This window comes from Electrona antarctica (genome assembly GCF_951216825.1).
Source record: "Electrona antarctica genome assembly, chromosome: 3".
NCBI lineage: Eukaryota > Metazoa > Chordata > Actinopteri > Myctophiformes > Myctophidae > Electrona > Electrona antarctica.
In genome coordinates, this window is record NC_136808.1 from 7443100 (window position 1) to 7460282 (window position 17183).

A 17183-nucleotide genomic window follows, 5' to 3' on the forward strand; every position below is an offset into this window, starting at 1 on the left:
AGCTATTGAAAAATAGCAGATCTACAAGCTCATAGCGCGCCACTCGGTGGTGCGCTATGAGCTTGTAGATCTGCTATTTTTGAAAAATCGAAGAACCACCGACATAGAAATATAGCTTTTTCAGAAAACTGTCAGGATGTGGAAGACATTTTTAGAATCTGATCTCAGGTCAAAATGGGTTAAAACAATTCTAAAATATTAGCATTCCCCAATTATTATTATGCTATTATATTGCATATCGTTGCTGTTGGGAGGAAACCACCTTTCTTTTCCATAAATCAATGCTATTGAACACACAGTCTGTGTGTTGGTTAAAAAACAATTGAACCAATGAAAACTGAAAAGTATTAAAAAGCGCTTCGGAAAAAAACCTCTTAGCTCCATTGGACCCTCAGACTGTCTGCTAAAGCAGCTAACTCCACCCCATCTCCCCCTCTCATGCAAGTAATTGACAACCATTTATAAAGTCTCAACACCAACTTTGATGAGGCAGTATTGCATTGTTTGAAATATCTTCATATAAGAACACAGACCAAAAATCCCCCTATGGGGATTTCAATGCAAATAAAAAAAAATACATGAACCTGTGGACTGGCGCCCTCTACTGAAAGTGACGCCAGACTTCGGTGCTCTATTTAAACGCAGGACCGTTGTATGTCCACCAAGCAGCTGAAGCCACACTGTGACCACCACTGACCTCACACTTCTGGACGGTGGGCGAGCGGGGACACTCCGTGTGGTTGTTCCTCTCCTCCGCCGTGTTCTCGGCGTCCTCCGGCCCGGTGTCGGCCGACGCCCCCCACTGCTGGTTGCCGTAGTTGCCGTCGGGCTGAGCTTGCTGGGCCCTGCCCTGCTGTGATTGGCTGAGCTGCAGCCGGATCCGGCGGTTCTCCTCTTCGACCTCTCGCACCCGAGACTCCAGGACGGCCCGCTCTAGGAGCCCGGTTGCCGGGGAGTCGGCCAGACACGGTGCCAGGAGGAGCGATCGTCCGTCTAGGGGAGGAGAGGAGAGAGAGAGACTAGTTAAGAGTGGATGAGTAAGTGGTAAGCCTTGCTGAGCCATGAGGCCCACAGGGCAGGTGCCGATCTCCTGTTTCTGTAGCATATAGGTGGTTCGGGCATCTGGTTAGGATGCCTCTCGGGCGTCTCCCTAGGGAGGTCCTCGAGGCACGTCCCACTGGGAGGAGACCCCGGGGCAGACCAAGGCGCAGTTGGAGGAAATACATCGACTCACTGGCCTTGGAACGTCTCGGGATCCCCCAGGAGGAAGTCACTAATGTTGCTCTGGAGAGGGAAGTCTGGAGCTCTCTGGTGGAGCTGTTGCCCCCGCGACCCGACTACGGATAAGCGGTTGAAGATGGCTGGATGGATGGATATCTAAATGACGGAGCGGTTGCGCCCGCCCGGCAGCACTGTTTAATGCAATTTATTTGTGCGAGTTAAGTATTTTTTGTTGAATTACTCATGACAAAGTTGTAAAAGTCAACAGTATGTATGTCCATAACATAAGCAAGCAGCACGTGCAGACAATACACTAGTTTTCAATCATTTTATTATTAGGCATATTATTATTATTTATTATATTTTCACAATTTGATACACAGATACGCCGGCTAGCCATCAATGAATGGTAGACTGTATCTTTGCATCGTCATGTCGCTGCAGGCTTCCATTGTCAATGAATGGTAGACTGTATCTTTGCATCGTCATGTCGCTGGCTTCCATTGACAATGAATGGTAGACTGTATCTTTGCATCGTCATGTCACTGGCTTCCATTGACAATGAATGATAGACCGTATCTTTGCATCGTCATGTCGCTGGCTTCCATTGACAATGAATGGAAGACTGTATCTTTGCATCGTCATGACGCTGGCTTCCATTGACAATGAATGGTAGACTGCATCGTTTTAATCTGCCCGTGTGAACGCAACATTACAGCAGGTGTCACGAGCTCCTAATCTCACTTCACTCCATGATTTCACTTTCGCTCTCTTTTCTTTTCTCACTAACAGATGAGAGCGGGAACATTCCCTAAGTGCCTCACTTCAGCTGTGGGCCAGCTGCTCCTCAGACAGGGAGCGGAGAGAGAGAGAGACAGAGAGAGACAGAGACAGAGAGAGACAGAGACAGAGAGAGAGACAGAGACAGGGAGAGGGACAGAAAGAGAGAGAGACAGAGACAGAGACAGAGACAGACATAGAGAGAGAGAGAGAGAGAGAGAGAGAGAGAGAGAGAGAGAGAGAGAGAGAGAGAGAGAGAGAGAGACAGAGTCAGAGACAGAGACGGAGAGAGAGAGAGAGAGAGAGAGAGATGTTCCAGTTATCGCCTTGGTTATACAGTTTAACCAATTTTGACCTGAGATCAGATTCTAAAAATGTCTTCTACATCCTGACAGTTTTCTGAAAAAGCTATGTTTCTATGTCAGTCGTTCTTCGATTTTTCAGAAATAGCAGACCTCATAGCGCGCCACCGAGTGGCGCGCTATGAGCTTGTAGATCTGCTACTTTTCAATAGCTGAAGCATAACAATGCCAACACCAAAAGGGGTTCCCGCCCAAAATGGGATAAGATGCTGTTTGATGGTGATGTTTTAAATCACTCCTGAAGACCCATTTCGTTGTGATTTCTATGTATTTTCTCATGTATTTTTCACCTTTCTTATCCGTCACCCACTGCTGTGCCATTATATGGTGTTTTGTATTGTACCGTTGCCTTTTTGATCCGTGATATGTTCTATGCTCTGGTTGTTCAGCACTTTGTGACCTTGTTCTTGAAAGGTGCTGTATATAAATAAAGCTTTATTGTTATTAAAAGTAAAAAAAAAAAAAAAAAAAAAAAAGACGGCATCAAGGCCCGCCAAAATACATTTCAGTCGACTAAATCCCCTGTAGATTTAGTCGACTAAAATCTCATGAGATTTAGTCGACTAAAACTAAACCAACACTAATTAACCCATTTTGGGCGGGAACCCCTTTTGGTGTTAGCATTATGTTATGCTTTAGCTATTGAAAAATAGCAGATCTACAAGCTCATAGCGCGCCACCGAGTGGCGCGCTACGAGCTTGTAGATCTGCTATTTTTGAAAAATCGAAGAACCACTGACATAGAAACACAGCTTTTTCAGAAAACTGTCAGGATTTAGAAGAAATTCATAGAATCGTTCCCAGGTCAAAATGGGTTAACACATTCCAGGTGACTAAAATGTGACTAAAACTAAAAAACATATATATTTATAATATGACCTATTATGACTGCTCTAGGCTCACTCACTGTGTAGTGGTGGTGCTGTGGGCTAACACATCCTCCTGCATGTGTTAAAGTCGTGACATGCTATTTATAATAACACCATGAATCATAACAGCAGATATATTGGATTGTCTTAATATAAACAGGACCTACATGTACTTCTTCCATTCCAAACAATGAAATTGTGCTGAAGTGAAATGAATTGTGCTTTTGCTTTTTTGACATTTAAAGCGGAATTTCACTTAATATTGTTGTGTGCACCCCAGGTAGTTTTTTCCAGACAGCATGGGGGGTGCACACAAAAGCCAATGTAGACGTGAAAATGACCCCCAGAAGAAAGTGTTTTAACCCATTTAGGCCTTGATGTCGAAATTTAAAAAAAGTATTCGGAAAGAATATATATTCAAAGATTTGAGGCACATTTTCACGATATTTCAAAAATAGCAGACCTACAAGCTCGTAAGCGCGCCACTCGGTGGCGCGCTTACGAGCTTGTAGATCTGCTATTTTCCAATAGCTGAAGTATAACATAATGCTTAGTTAAAACACCAAAAGGGGTTCCCGTCCAGAACGGGTTAAAGTGAAATTATAGCCTTTAATGAAATAATTAAATGTAACGCATATGAAATGACACACAGGTAACTACACTCATCTGAACACGCATGTACTAGTACACACCAAACACCAACTCCCACTGTGTACTGCAGGCCAGGCCCGGTTCTCAACGTTTTTGGCTGGAGTGGAGACCCCCCCCGGAAATCTCTCCCTCTCTATTACGTCGTCCTCAGACGTAGCCCTCCAGCGGCGTCTCCAGTCATCTCGGTTCTCCATACATCTTGGCCAGCTCATTTGTGCTTTCGGCACAAATGCTTTGGGCTTTGGCCATGTCTCACGATAATAATAACCCATTCTGGACGGGAACCCGTTTTGGTGTTTTAACTAAGCATTATTTAGCTATTGAAAAATAGCAGATCTACAAGCTCGTAGCGCGCCACCGAGTGGCGCGCTACGAGCTTGTAGGTCTGCTATTTTTTAAAAATCGTGAAAATGTGGCACAAATCTTATATATATATATTCTTTCAGAAGACTTTTTATTTATTCCGACGTCAGGCCTAAATGGGAGAGGTGGAGAACCCCTGGTGTGCTGTATACTAGTAATGACAAGTCAGGAGACTTCGTTACCTTCCATTTCCTCCAGCTGGCTCTCTTGGTGAGACGTGTAGAGGCCGATAGCCTAGTAGCAGACGCTAGAGTACAGAATCACATTCGCGCTTGTAGTAAATGGTCACCCCCCCCCCCCCCCCCCCCCCCCTCCTACTAGTAGCGGGGGATAAAGTACAGTTTTAGACGGAGGGGCGCCGTCTCAAGAGAACCTGAGCCACGAGAGAGAGAGAGACACGAGTTGCCGTGTGTCGACCGCGAAGGCGATTCCACACTCGCGTAGCGGACCCATAGACTCACACGTTCTCACCCAGTTGCATGTGTTTAATCCATTTAGGCCTGACATCGAAATTTTAAAAATGTCCATTTTTTCTGAAAAACCTCATGTTTCTACCGTATATCAGTGGTTCTCAATATTCCATGTCAAGGACCCCGAAAATTATATGTAATATGTTGTTCCAGGGGACCTCTCCAGAAGATTTGAGTTAAAAACTGAAACTCTGAAATAATATATATTCAAAGATTTGAGGCACATTTTCACGATTTTTCAAAAATAGCAGACCTACAAGCTCATAGCGCGCCACTCGGTGGCGCGCTATGAGCTTGTAGATCTGCTATTTTTCAATAGCTAAAGCATAACACCATGCTAACACCAAAAGGGGTTCCCGCCCAAAATGGGTTAATCAAAGACATTTGCAGCCCAGAACACAGGAATGGTTGCGAACTAAACACACTTTACAATCTAAAGCACGTGTCTTATGGGAACTTACTTTGAAACACACTTTACAATCTGCTCCTGTACTTTCAATTCATAGTCTCCTATACCATCTCGCTCTCGCACGCACGCACGCACACACGCACGCACGCACGCACATAGTAGCTGACACCGGGAATGTTTCCACCCTCCCTCAGAAAGGAGAGAGCGAGAGAGAAAGAGAAAGCAGAGGTATAGAGAGGAGGGGGGCGGTGGCTGAAACATCGCCTCCTCTTACAGTATATAGAGAAACTCAACCCACTGGGGGGGGTGGGGGGCATGGAAGATAGTTTTCACAAACAGACAGACAGACAGACACCATGAGGACATAGATACCGCACGTTAGCAATATCAAATGCCTGTTTGTGTGTGTGTAAAGGATTGCAGTGCTGCTTAAAAACCCATTTTGACCTGGGAACGATTCTACAAATGTCTTCTAAATCCTGACGGTTTTCTGAAAAACCCTATGTTTCCATGTCAGTGGTTCTCAAACATTTTCATGTCAAGGACCCCCACAATTATATGTAATTGGCCGCCGACCCCCCCATCTGAAAATATGTTGTTCCAGGGACGACCCCCCCAGAAGCAAAGATTTGAATTCAAAAGGTTCGCTCTGAAAGAATATATATATTCAAACATTTTCACGATTTTTCAAAAATAGCAGACCTACAAGCTCGTAGCGGTGCCGCGCTACGAGCTTGTAGATCTGCTATTTTTCAATAGCTCAAGTACAACATAATGCTTAAAACACCAAAAGGGGTTCCCACCCAAAATGGCTTAATGCCTGTTTGTGTGTAAGGATTGTAGTGCTGCTTGCCGAAAGCGCTCAAGCTGTCTGAAAACCCAAGTCACTCGTCCTATAGTTCCTCTGAGCTAAAATGGTTACGCTGCACAGCAGCCCGTCAGTCATCAGTGTGCACGAGCGTGCACGCGCACACGTGTGTGCGTGTGTGTGTGTATTTTAGACACTCATTAACTGGAGCACACAAGAGGCAAAAGAGGTTTACCCTGAGATTATACCAACTAAATATGTCAGTCTAAGCGTCATATATTAATAGGAGAATGTGTGCGATTTATGGGGCTCTATCTATCACATTTGTGGAACATTTATTGCCACGCCATTACTGAAATGGCGAAAATCATGTAGTTTCATAAGTTATTACAATGTTATCATCAATTTTAATGAAAGCGATAAGGTACACGCGCACACTGTGTATTTGCTCGGTACATGAGTATTGTCTTATTTAATGAAGCTTTATTAAAGGAGCATTCAGTGATTTGGTTGATTTGGAAAAACCCCCCGGTACTCCCCGGTAACATGTGCACATGCACGCACTACAGTGGGGGGGGGGGCAACAGGCCAACAGCACGCACGCACACCAAGGCCCGCCCCCGCTCGATCATGATTGGCGGAAGGCCCCTCTCTATCCTGACAGTTTTCTGAAAAAGCTATGTTTCTATGTCAGTCGTTCTTCGATTTTTAAAAAATAGCACACCTACAAGCTCGTAGCGCGCCACTTGGTGGTGCGCTACGAGCTTGTAGGTCTGCTATTTTTCAATAGCTAAAGCATAACATAATGCTAACACCAAAAGGGGTCCCCGCCCAAAATGGGTTAAAAGTCAGAGCTCACAGTACTCACTCTCCATGTTGCCAGCCAGCAGGTACAGCCAGGTGACGAGGACGACGGCGGTGAGGGACGCCAGGAGCAGCTTGACGCGCCCGCGGCACAGCAGCTGCATGGTGGTGGGGAGGGGACGACGGGTGGGGGGGCGCAGAGCTCCGGGGTCAGGGGTCAGGGAGAGGAAGGGAGGTCACTGGCAGGTGGGGCTCAGTAGTCCCTCTGTGGCTCCCTGCAGCATCCTCTCATCTGAGCTATGGACAGAAGAGAAAGAAAACACAGGAGACCATCCGTCACAACTGAGCTCTGGTACACTATGGTGGACCCTTCTGGCAGTGAAGAATCCACACACCTCGCGCAAATATTGCGCAAGGTGTGTGAATGTGTGTGATGTCTACCGAATGTGTGTGATGTCTACCATCTAGTTTCCAGTGTTGATTTTCTTCCGTCGACTAAAACTAAGACGAAAAATGTTCGTTGACTACCTTTTTTTCCACTGACAAACTAGACTAAAATGTTAGGAAGGGACTAGTGGACAAGATATCCAGTATAAGTCACTTTACACTTGGTTGCATGCTGAAAATAGCAGATCTACAAGCTCACAACGTGAGCTTGTAGATCAAGTGTAAAAACATTCATTACGGCGGCATCAAGGCCCGCCAAAATACACTTTAGTCGACTAAATCAACCGTAGATTTGGTCGACTAAAATCGCCAAAAACTAGAGTAAAACATTCCGGCTGACTAAAATGAGACTCAAACTAAATGAAAACTATTCAAAAGACTATGACTAAAACTGTCACCGCACCAGTGTTGCCAAGCTACTCTGTCAATGCAGTATAGACAGTATAGTAGTTGCTATGTGAATTAATGAGGAGAACAATTGATCGCGGGAATAAGGACTTGAGTTGATTTAGATATTCAAAAGAGCAAGCGCTCATGATAATTGATGATAGTGTGTCACCGTCCGTGTGCTATCTGGTACACGACCTAAATCAAGCATACTCCGTATTAATTGTATTAGCTGCAGCTGTTGATGACACGTGAGAAGAAGTGCCCACTTTGTGTGCCCTTTCAACATTTTCAAAATAGTGACCCAGGGTGCCCAATGTTATTTTTGACATTTTTTATTTTTTATAAAAATCACAAAAAAAATAAAATAAAAATATGTTTTTTTTTTGTTTTTTTTTTTGTAAAGACGTCCACAGGTGCCCTGGGCACCACATAGCGGTAATTCCCAGGACGTCTGTGGACGTCTTGGGCACAAAATGTGTGTACAGAGATATACCACTTACAGGAAAGTAGCCTCGTCAAGCTATTCTAACCCAATAAATAAATCTTTCAAGCTATGTTGTAAAAACAGAAAATTATGTTTTGAAAGGGATTGTTAAACCATTTAGACCTGAAGCCGATTCTACAAAAATATCTTCTAAATCTGAAAAAACCCATGTTTCTATATCAGTGGTTCATGTCAAGGACCCCAAAAATTAGGTATTTGGCCGCCAAGCCCCCATCTGAAAATATGTAGTTCCAGGGATTTGCGCCACATTTTCACGATTTAAAAAAAAATCACACCCGTGTGAACTGAGTGGTGTAATATAGCCTGTCTGACGTAATGAAATCATGTCTGACGTAATGAAATCACACCCGGGTGAACAGGGTGAACATAGCAACCATGCTCATTTTTTCTGCACAGACTAACAAAGCCAGTTGTAGGAGTGGTTTACACCACAGAAATCACACCCGGGTGAACAGGGTGAACATAGCAACCATGCTCATTTTTTCTGCACTAACAAAGCCAGTTGTAGGAGTGGTTTACACCACTCAAAATGTTTTCAATAGCTAAAAGTACAACATAATGCTTAAAACACCAACAGGGGTTCCCGCCCTGAATGGGTTCATTTGGTAGCCTGTATTTGCTTTAAACATTGTTAGCGTTATTATGTGGTATATATCAGAGCTTCCCTGACCCCCACTACAGTTCATACTGGCATATAGTGGCTGCTATGCACTTCAAAACTGCAGAGACACACATAAAGCAATGACGAACAACGAGGTAGTCACGATTGAGAAATAAACACAGACCATCACACAAAGCAGAGTCTTAATCACCTTGAAGGAGTGAATAGAAGAGCAAAGGATGGCGGGCGCGTGGAACGCAGATTGACAGAGAGAAAAGGGGACAGTGAGTGGGGACTCGGTTAGAAGATGTTGTATTGTAGCTGAGAGGTTGTCACAGCAGGGGTTCTCAACCCGTGGGTCGCGACCCCTCGGGGGGTCGCCAAATTATTTTAGGGGGTCCCCAAATTATTTAAAAAAAAATATATATATATATATATATATATATATATTTTCACGATTTTTCAAAAATAGCAGACCTACAAGCTCATAGCACGCCACTCGGTGGCGTGCTATGAGCTTGTAGATCTGCTATTTTTCAATAGCTAAATTATAACAATGCTTAAAACACCAAAAGGGGTTCCCGCCCAAAATGGTTTAAGGTTATTGTAGCAGTCAATTTCGGGAGTCGGGAGGGGGCGGGGGTCCCGAGACATTGCCAAAGCATTTCCGGGGGTCCCCGGCCAAAAACGTTGAGAACCCCTGGGTTAGAAGATGTTGTATTGTAGCTGAGAGGTTGTCACACAGATACTTACTAAAGAGCGTATTGATGAATACAAGTATACAAAGATTGAACACAAAGCATTTCAGTATTTCAAGTACTTCGGTTAAAAGGAAATATTTTGCAATTGAGGGTCTGTCGTGCGCAACATCACGGCCGCCTTCCCGAAATGACTGTCAAACTCATATTAGGTCAAACCATCAAACTAGTGCAGTGCTGATCGAATGTGGATCGAGAAACTGCATTGTGTATTTCTCACATCGGTGTATACAGAAACGTTCCTTAGTGTATACCGTTTAGTTGTAAAATGAGATTGTTATTTGGATATGACAGAAAACCCAAGCACCGCATGGAACTGATCCGATCGTCCAAAGCAACGCTCCGTCATTCATATCAGTCTGGTATCGAGGTAACATTCACAGAGAGAATCAACATAGTAAAACAATGATTTCCTTGACTGTTGCCGTGAGCAGCCGCCTACACTACAGTGACAAAGGCCTAAGATCAGATTCTAAAAATGTCTTCTACATCCTGACAGTTTTCTGAAAAAGCTATGTTTCCATGTCAGTGGTTCTTCGATTTTTCAAAAATAGCAGACCTACAAGCTTGCTATGAGCATCGATCGGGCATCGATCGAGTAGGACGTCCCACACCTACCTACGTGGACGACGTACTAAAGAAAGATACTGGGGCCTGGGCCATGGCTCAGTGGTCCAGGCACCTTGGCTGGTAATCCAGTCTGGCAGTGTGCCGCGGGTTCGACTCCCGATCCCGACGGCCTTTACTGCATGTCTTCGCCCCCATCTCTCTCCCCATTTCCTGTCAGCCTACTGTCTGTCCCTCCATAAAATATATAAAATAAAAGGTGAAAGCCGACGTAGAGAGAGTGCCACAGTTTGTTGTGTCTTGGGGTGCGACGGCCAATGTTGACCCTCGTATCCAGATCCGAACACGACTGGACACATTGGGAATGACCTCCACATCTCTGAGTCACACGACCGTTAGCCTGGAACTCAACTCACCTATGCTTTTTATGGCATAGGCAGCTCCCGGTAGGATCCGCCGGGAGAAACTATGCGCAGCTGCTGGACATGAGACTAATTACTTAGAGCGACAGAGAGAGAGAGGAGTGTGTGTGTGTTTGTGTGTACATGTGTGCGTGAATTTAACAAAGGTGCAGGCGACCAGAAATCAGCAGAGAGTGAGAGATGTTTGCGCTACTCTATGCCGAATTGAAGTGGACTCGGACCCAGACTTTTTTTCTCCCTGGAAAAAAAACATCTGGGTTTCCGAGGCTACACGACCGTCCAGAAGAACAGAAAGCTACCCTTATTATCAACACAGCCTCTGATATGATGCCCTCGCGACAATCTGGGTACCCATCGGCAAAACAAAGGAAAAAGAGCGCCCTCTTTTCCTTTGAACGGAGCCAACAGTCTGTCCGAGAGAGAGAGAGAGAGACTACCCTTGCGATAACAAGAGCTGCTCTGCCTCGGGCTGCCTGGGGGGTATGTTAGCCCAAATCAACTCATCGTCATACATGGTGGTACTTGAAAGTGTGGTGTGATTCTGTCTCTCTTTCACACATCCTCCACTGTCTTCATCGTTTACCGTCTCTCCACTTCCCACCTTCTTTCATATGCATATTATGCTCGGGCTGATTAGAACCGGGACTCGAGTCTTTGTATCACAACATTATTAATTAATCCCACGTGACTTTAATTAGACAACAGTCAGTCACACACACAGAATGGATGCAGACGCCAGCAGGGAAACTTGGAGGTCTGAGTCTACAGCAATACAAGAATGATATGACAGCTTGGCTAACAACACTGCAGAGCTCAAGAACCCGACGTTGGATAGGAAACTGTGGAGGGCAGCGATCCAGGAATCCCGAGTTGGTGTTTGGCTAGACCTCACTCTCGCAGCAACTAACTAATAGCTGCTGCTGAGAGGAGCAAATAAATAGTCAATAGTCATAGATCAAATAATACATCAGTTGACTTTGGAACTGTGGAATGCACTCCCCGTTGCAATCAGAACTGCAGCATCACTCCCAATCTTCCGCCGTAGTCTGAAGACCCACCTTTTCAGACTCCATCATGGCCCATAGCACTTATCCTACCCCCTTAGATAGCACTTTTTGCATTTGAAACAGACTTATAGCATGTCATGTAGACAGCACAATAATTGCATTGTATGTAGTCATAGCACATCATAGTACATATGTATAGCATAGTATAGTATATATGTATATTTAATATGTATAGTGTCATTATATAGATATGTTCTAGTTACGTTCTTAGCTTACGCATGTTTCTTGATAAATGCATTTTATATATGTGATGTATTCCCATACTTTTGTTCTTGCCTAATGTAAGTCGCTCTGGATTAAGAGCGTCTGCTAAATGCCTAAATTGTAAATTGTAAATTGACTTTGTGCTGTCACTTTGCCTCTCATTCAGTGACACAAACACAGACTTTTCATCGTGACTCAGGTGGAAATAGACAGTTTCCTAACCTCAGTGAGGTTTGATCCCAGAGTACCCGAATGGAACGTTCAGCTAACAACAGAGTGCGTGTGCGGGTACGTGCGTGCGTGCGTGCGTGCGTGCGTGCGTGCGTGCGTGCGTGCGTGCATAATATATATGCACACATACTGTACAGCAGACTGTCAATAATGATTTATTACCAAGCTGTGTTACAATGAGGCCACAGGCTATTTTATTTGTTACTGCTGGTTTGGCTCTTCATCTTCTTGCTGGATAGATGAACGGTTATGTTCAAGCAGTTAAGACAGCTCTTCCCCCCCACGGTGCCAAAAGTGTCAACGTTAGAAACTATGTGTGATCTGGGGAAAAGTTCAACTTTAATTTTGACCAGCTGTCAAACTGCACCAGAAAATAAGCACAGAACATTATTAACCCATTTAGACCTGACCTGAGATCAGATTCTTAAAAAAAAAGTCTTCTAAATCCTGACAGCTTTTTGAAAAACCTATGTTTCTGTGTCAGCGGTGCTCAACCTTCTTCATGTCAAGGACCCCCAGAATGTATTTGGCCCGCGGACCCCCCGTCTGAAAATATGTTGTTCCAGGATTTGAGTTAAAAAAATGTTCGCTCTAAAAGAATACAGTATATATTCAAAGATTTGAGGCACATTTTAAGGATTCTTCAAAAATAGCAGACCTCCAAGTTCGTAGCGCGGCACTCGGTGCCGCGCTATGAGCTTGTAGATCTGCTATTTTTCAAATAGCTAAAGTATAAACATAACGCTTAAAATACCAAAAGGGGGTTCCCGTTCTGAACGGGTTAAAGTTCCATTTCAACGACCACGGTACATGGAAACTGTTTTATCCAACAATGTTTCAAAACGAAGCACAGTCAAAAGTTCACAAAGTATGTTAAGTTTGGGAGCACAAGTAAGTGCTTCACAAAGCAGTTCAACAATGTCCAGATTGAACTAGGGCATTAAGCAACTAGTCGACTAGTTTACTAGTCGACTAGTAAATCCACTAGTCGACCTTGTTGGTACTAGTTGACTAGTTGATAAGAAAAAATATATATTTCTTATTTTTTTGTAGGCCTCAAGATCAGGTAGATTATAGTTATAGTCACCAATGTACACAGTTTCTGAATGTTTTTTAAATGTACAAATATTTATTAATTTTTTTTTTTTTTTTAATATTTTTTTTTTTTTACATAATAGGTAGTTAAAACAACTAATCGACTAGTCGACTAGTAAACTAGGCAACTAGTCAAAATGACTAGAAGTGAATGCCCTAGATTGAACCGAGGTCAAAAGAATCACGCCTGACACAATGCCATAATGCATAACAAGGAGAGATGTCTGGAGGAACAGGCCGTACGTATACTGTGGTTCTAGGCCTAACTGTAGCTTATGGGTTTGTTTGGAGGCGTGGGCTTGGCAACTGGAACACAAAGTGATTGACACCCAGTGGAAACAAAACAGCACACAGTAACCATCCTTTTTAACCCATTTTGGGTGGGAAGTGGGAACCCCCTTTTGGTGTTTTAAAGCATTATGTTATGCTTTAGCTATTGAAAAATAGCAGATCTACAAGCTCGTAGGGCGGCACCGAGTGCCGCGCTACGAACTTGTAGGTCTGCTATTTTTTGAAAAATCGTGAAAATGTGGCGTGCATCTTTGAATTTCAGAGTGAACGTTTTTAAGTCATATCTTTGCTTCTGGGGAGTCCCTGGAACTACATATTTTCAGATGGGGGGGGGGGGGGGGGGGGGGTCAGTGGCCAATTACATATCATTTCTGTGGTCCTTGACATGAAATATTGAGAACCACTGATGTAGAATGATCCTAGGTATTTCAGAAAACTCAGGATTTAGATGATTTTTTTTTTAGGTCAGGTCTAAGTGGGTTAAATAAGCCTCTGGCTTACAGTAAAGCATGTGGGCAATGAATAAAAATGACACATCCTGTAGAAAAGAAAAGGAGGCTAGAGTATAAAGCTTCATCGTCAATACGATTTCCATTTTAATGCATCTAAAGTAAATGTTTTTGAGAATGTTTCATTATTAAGTGCAAGATAGCAACTCTGGATTTAAGCAAACGCATTTGGGCCAAAGTTATCGGTATATACGAGACAATTGGGTATAGATGTCTTACGAGGTGATCAGGGAGGTCGACGTATACAATGTAGATTGTTAGCAATAATGAAAGGTGCTGAGACAGGGAATAACCCATTTTGGCCGGGAATCCCTTTTGGTGTTTTAAACATTATGTTATAATTTAGCTATTGAAAAATAGCAGATCTACAAGCTCATAGCGCGCCACCGAGTGGCGCGCTACGAGCTTGTAGGTCTGCTATTTTTGAAAAATCGTGAAAATATTCATTTCAGAAAACTGGAGGATTTAGAAGATTTAAAAAAAAAAAATTGAGGTCAGGCCTGAAGAGGATAAAGGAGTGAAAAGAGGCGAGGAGAGACGAGGAGAGGCGAGGCGAGGAACCCATTGTGCTGTGAAGCTGTATGGTCCTTTTAGCCTTCCATGCCCATAAACCCAGAGTGGATATAAAAGAGAGGGACAGGGCTACTAAAGAGGGACTTTAACCCATTTTTGGCGGGAACCCCTTTTGGTGTTTTAACCAAGCGTTATGTTATACTTTAGCTATCGAAAAATAGCAGATCTACAAGCTCGTAGCGCGCCACCGAGTGGCGCGCTACGAGCTTGTAGGCCTGCTATTTTTGAAAAATCGTGAAAATGTGCCTGAAATCTTTGAATATATGTTCTTTCAGAGCGAGTTTTTAACTCAAATATTTGCTACCGAGAGGGTCCCTGGAACAACATATTTTCAGATGGGGGGTCGGCGGCCAATGTCATATATATTTGGGGTTCCTTGACATGAATATGTTTGAGAACAACTGACATAGAAACATATATTTTTAATAAAACTGTCCTGACTTTTTTTTTTTTTTTTGACGTCAGGCCTAAATTGGTTAATAGGTAGCTTTTGTTGATTCTGCAGCAGCAGCACAAAACATTTACACTTTTGGAGATGTAATTGTCGCTGTAAAAGCAGAGGGGTCAGCTATAGCTGCGCCACTGGCACAGATATGAGAAGAAGGGAATATGGATTAACCCATTTTGACCTGAGATCAGATTCTAAAAAATGTCTTCTACATCCCGACAGTTTTCTGAAAAAGCTATGTTTCTATGTCAGTCGTTCTACAAGCTCGTAGCGCGCCACTCGGTGGCGCGCTATGAGCTTGTAGATCTGCTATTTTTCAATAGCTAAAGCATAACATAATGCTAACACCAAAAGGGGTTCCCGCCAAAAATGGGTTAAACGGCTGTTTACGAACCCACCCCCAGTCCTCCAGTCTACACAAGAGTCTACACAAGAATGCTACGAATGGCACTAGGTGTCACATCATGGACGGACTGCATCAGAAATGTGGACCTCTATGGGGACCTATACCACGGGTCACGGACAAAGTCAGAGAGAGAAGAAGGATGAGGCTGGCAGGGCACTGCGTCAGGCAACCAGAACTTGAGGCAAGTAAATTGACCCCATGGGAGCCAACCACAGGGCAAAGCCAGGAGGGGGAAGGAAGCGTAACACCTATGTTAGACGTCGCTGCGGCGCGACAGCTTGGCTGACAGCACTGAAGAGCTCTGATGTTGGATAGGAAAATGTGGAGGGCAGCGATCCAGGAATCCCGAGTTGGTGTTGGCTATAGACCTCACTCTCACAGCAACTAACTAAGGGCCAATTCATACTCCTATTTTACCGCTGTAGTGCCGAAATGATTTCGGCTCGTCAGAAATTTTCAGTAGCACCAAAGAGCCGACTTTAGGACGGTACCCGCCCCCCCCGAACCTCAAATGACGTCACATTGTAGGCTCTACAGAGCCGAACCGACTTTTATTCGGCTCTAAAATAGGAGTATGAATCGCGCCTAAGTCCTCCAGTCAGAGCTGAAGGAATGGGCTTGGCTCACAGACAGGCAGACAGAAGATGTGTGGGTGGCACATAACTGTAAAATAAGGCATAACTTTACTAGTTGCAAACGAAGCCACAGACATGCCTTTCTGCAAGAAAGGAAGAAAAAACTAAACAAACTGAGGCGTACGTGTCTCTATCTCTGTCTCTAAAATACAGAGCTGTCAGTCAGAGCAGAGCCCAGAGGGCGGAGAATATGAAGTGCTGAGAGCATGCAGTGCCCTGGCCTTAATGGCCAGCATCTTTAGAGGAGAGAACATGTCCATTCAAAAAAAACTGAAGTGCTTTTTAGCACCGTGCTAATCAGGGAGGGAGATAGCGCTGCTGATTAAGGCACAATCAGGCCCGTACTTCCTCCATTAGAGACGGTGATAAGAGAGGAGACAGATAATCAACTCTCCTCCATCTGCCTCCGTTCACCTCTGGCCAACAAGACCTCATTCTTCTGCTACTGCGTTGGTGCACTCTCATATACACACACGTACAGTACAACCCACATGTGTGAGAGGGGGATGAAGAGGGGATTTTGTACATACTTGCTGTGCAAAACATACCCATGGTGGCAAAGCGTATAAGACAACACAATAATAAGTGTTAAAATTGTGTGTGCAGACTGGGCACGTGCATGGTTGGTTATGCGTGGGGTGTGGGGATGCTGTGTCATGTCATCTTGCCCAGGCTCCAAATTATGGCATATTTCTATTCTGTTTTGAGCTGAACTCATCCATTGGAGCAGGGACAATAAAAGCCATATATCGTGACCATAAAACAGTTTTATTTCGTTCATAAAAATAATTGGAAAATGTAAAAAAAAAAAGTGCGAAGGTACAAGACCGTGTACATATTTTAAGGGTAAATTAACTATGGAACCTTGTTGTTGTATTACATAGCACCAATGGAGAAACACGTTTGCCTCATTTTATATTTACTTTTAATTTAGATTTTTAGATATATTTTAAATTGCCGTTGTATTGCCATTTGTTTGTTTTCCCCTTTTCTCACCCGTTTTCTTATTTATCATGTCTATTTAATGAATCATGTATATTTAGTGAGGAAAGTAAATTGATGGGGTGGGGGGGGGGGGGGGGATGTTGAGTGGGTGGAAAGTGGCGAGTCTTTTGTCCTTAGATAAACTTTATTTCAGATACAATAAGTGCATATAAAACTAAGTTTAAGCAAGGTCCTTAAAAGTGGTCCTTAAACCACTTGAACCCTAGTATCCCTATTTAAAAATAGCAGATTTGAGTTGATACTGGATCCCATAGCCCGGAGACACAATCGTAAATCATCGCTGAAAATCACT

General features: G+C 43.8%; 1 protein-coding gene across 1 annotated transcript in view; it reads right to left on the minus strand.

Annotated features, from left to right (window-relative positions):
• Nucleotides 1-17183, minus strand: part of large2 (LARGE xylosyl- and glucuronyltransferase 2) — a 367952-nt gene that overhangs the window by 307301 nt on the left and 43468 nt on the right. Inside the window, exons 3-4 of the mRNA XM_079497940.1 lie at nt 6802-7034; nt 698-993 (exon numbers count right to left, since the gene is read on the minus strand). Of these exons, the coding sequence (XP_079354066.1) occupies nt 698-993; nt 6802-6901 (396 nt within the window). The 5' untranslated portion in view covers nt 6902-7034. The remainder of the gene's footprint in view (nt 1-697; nt 994-6801; nt 7035-17183) is intronic.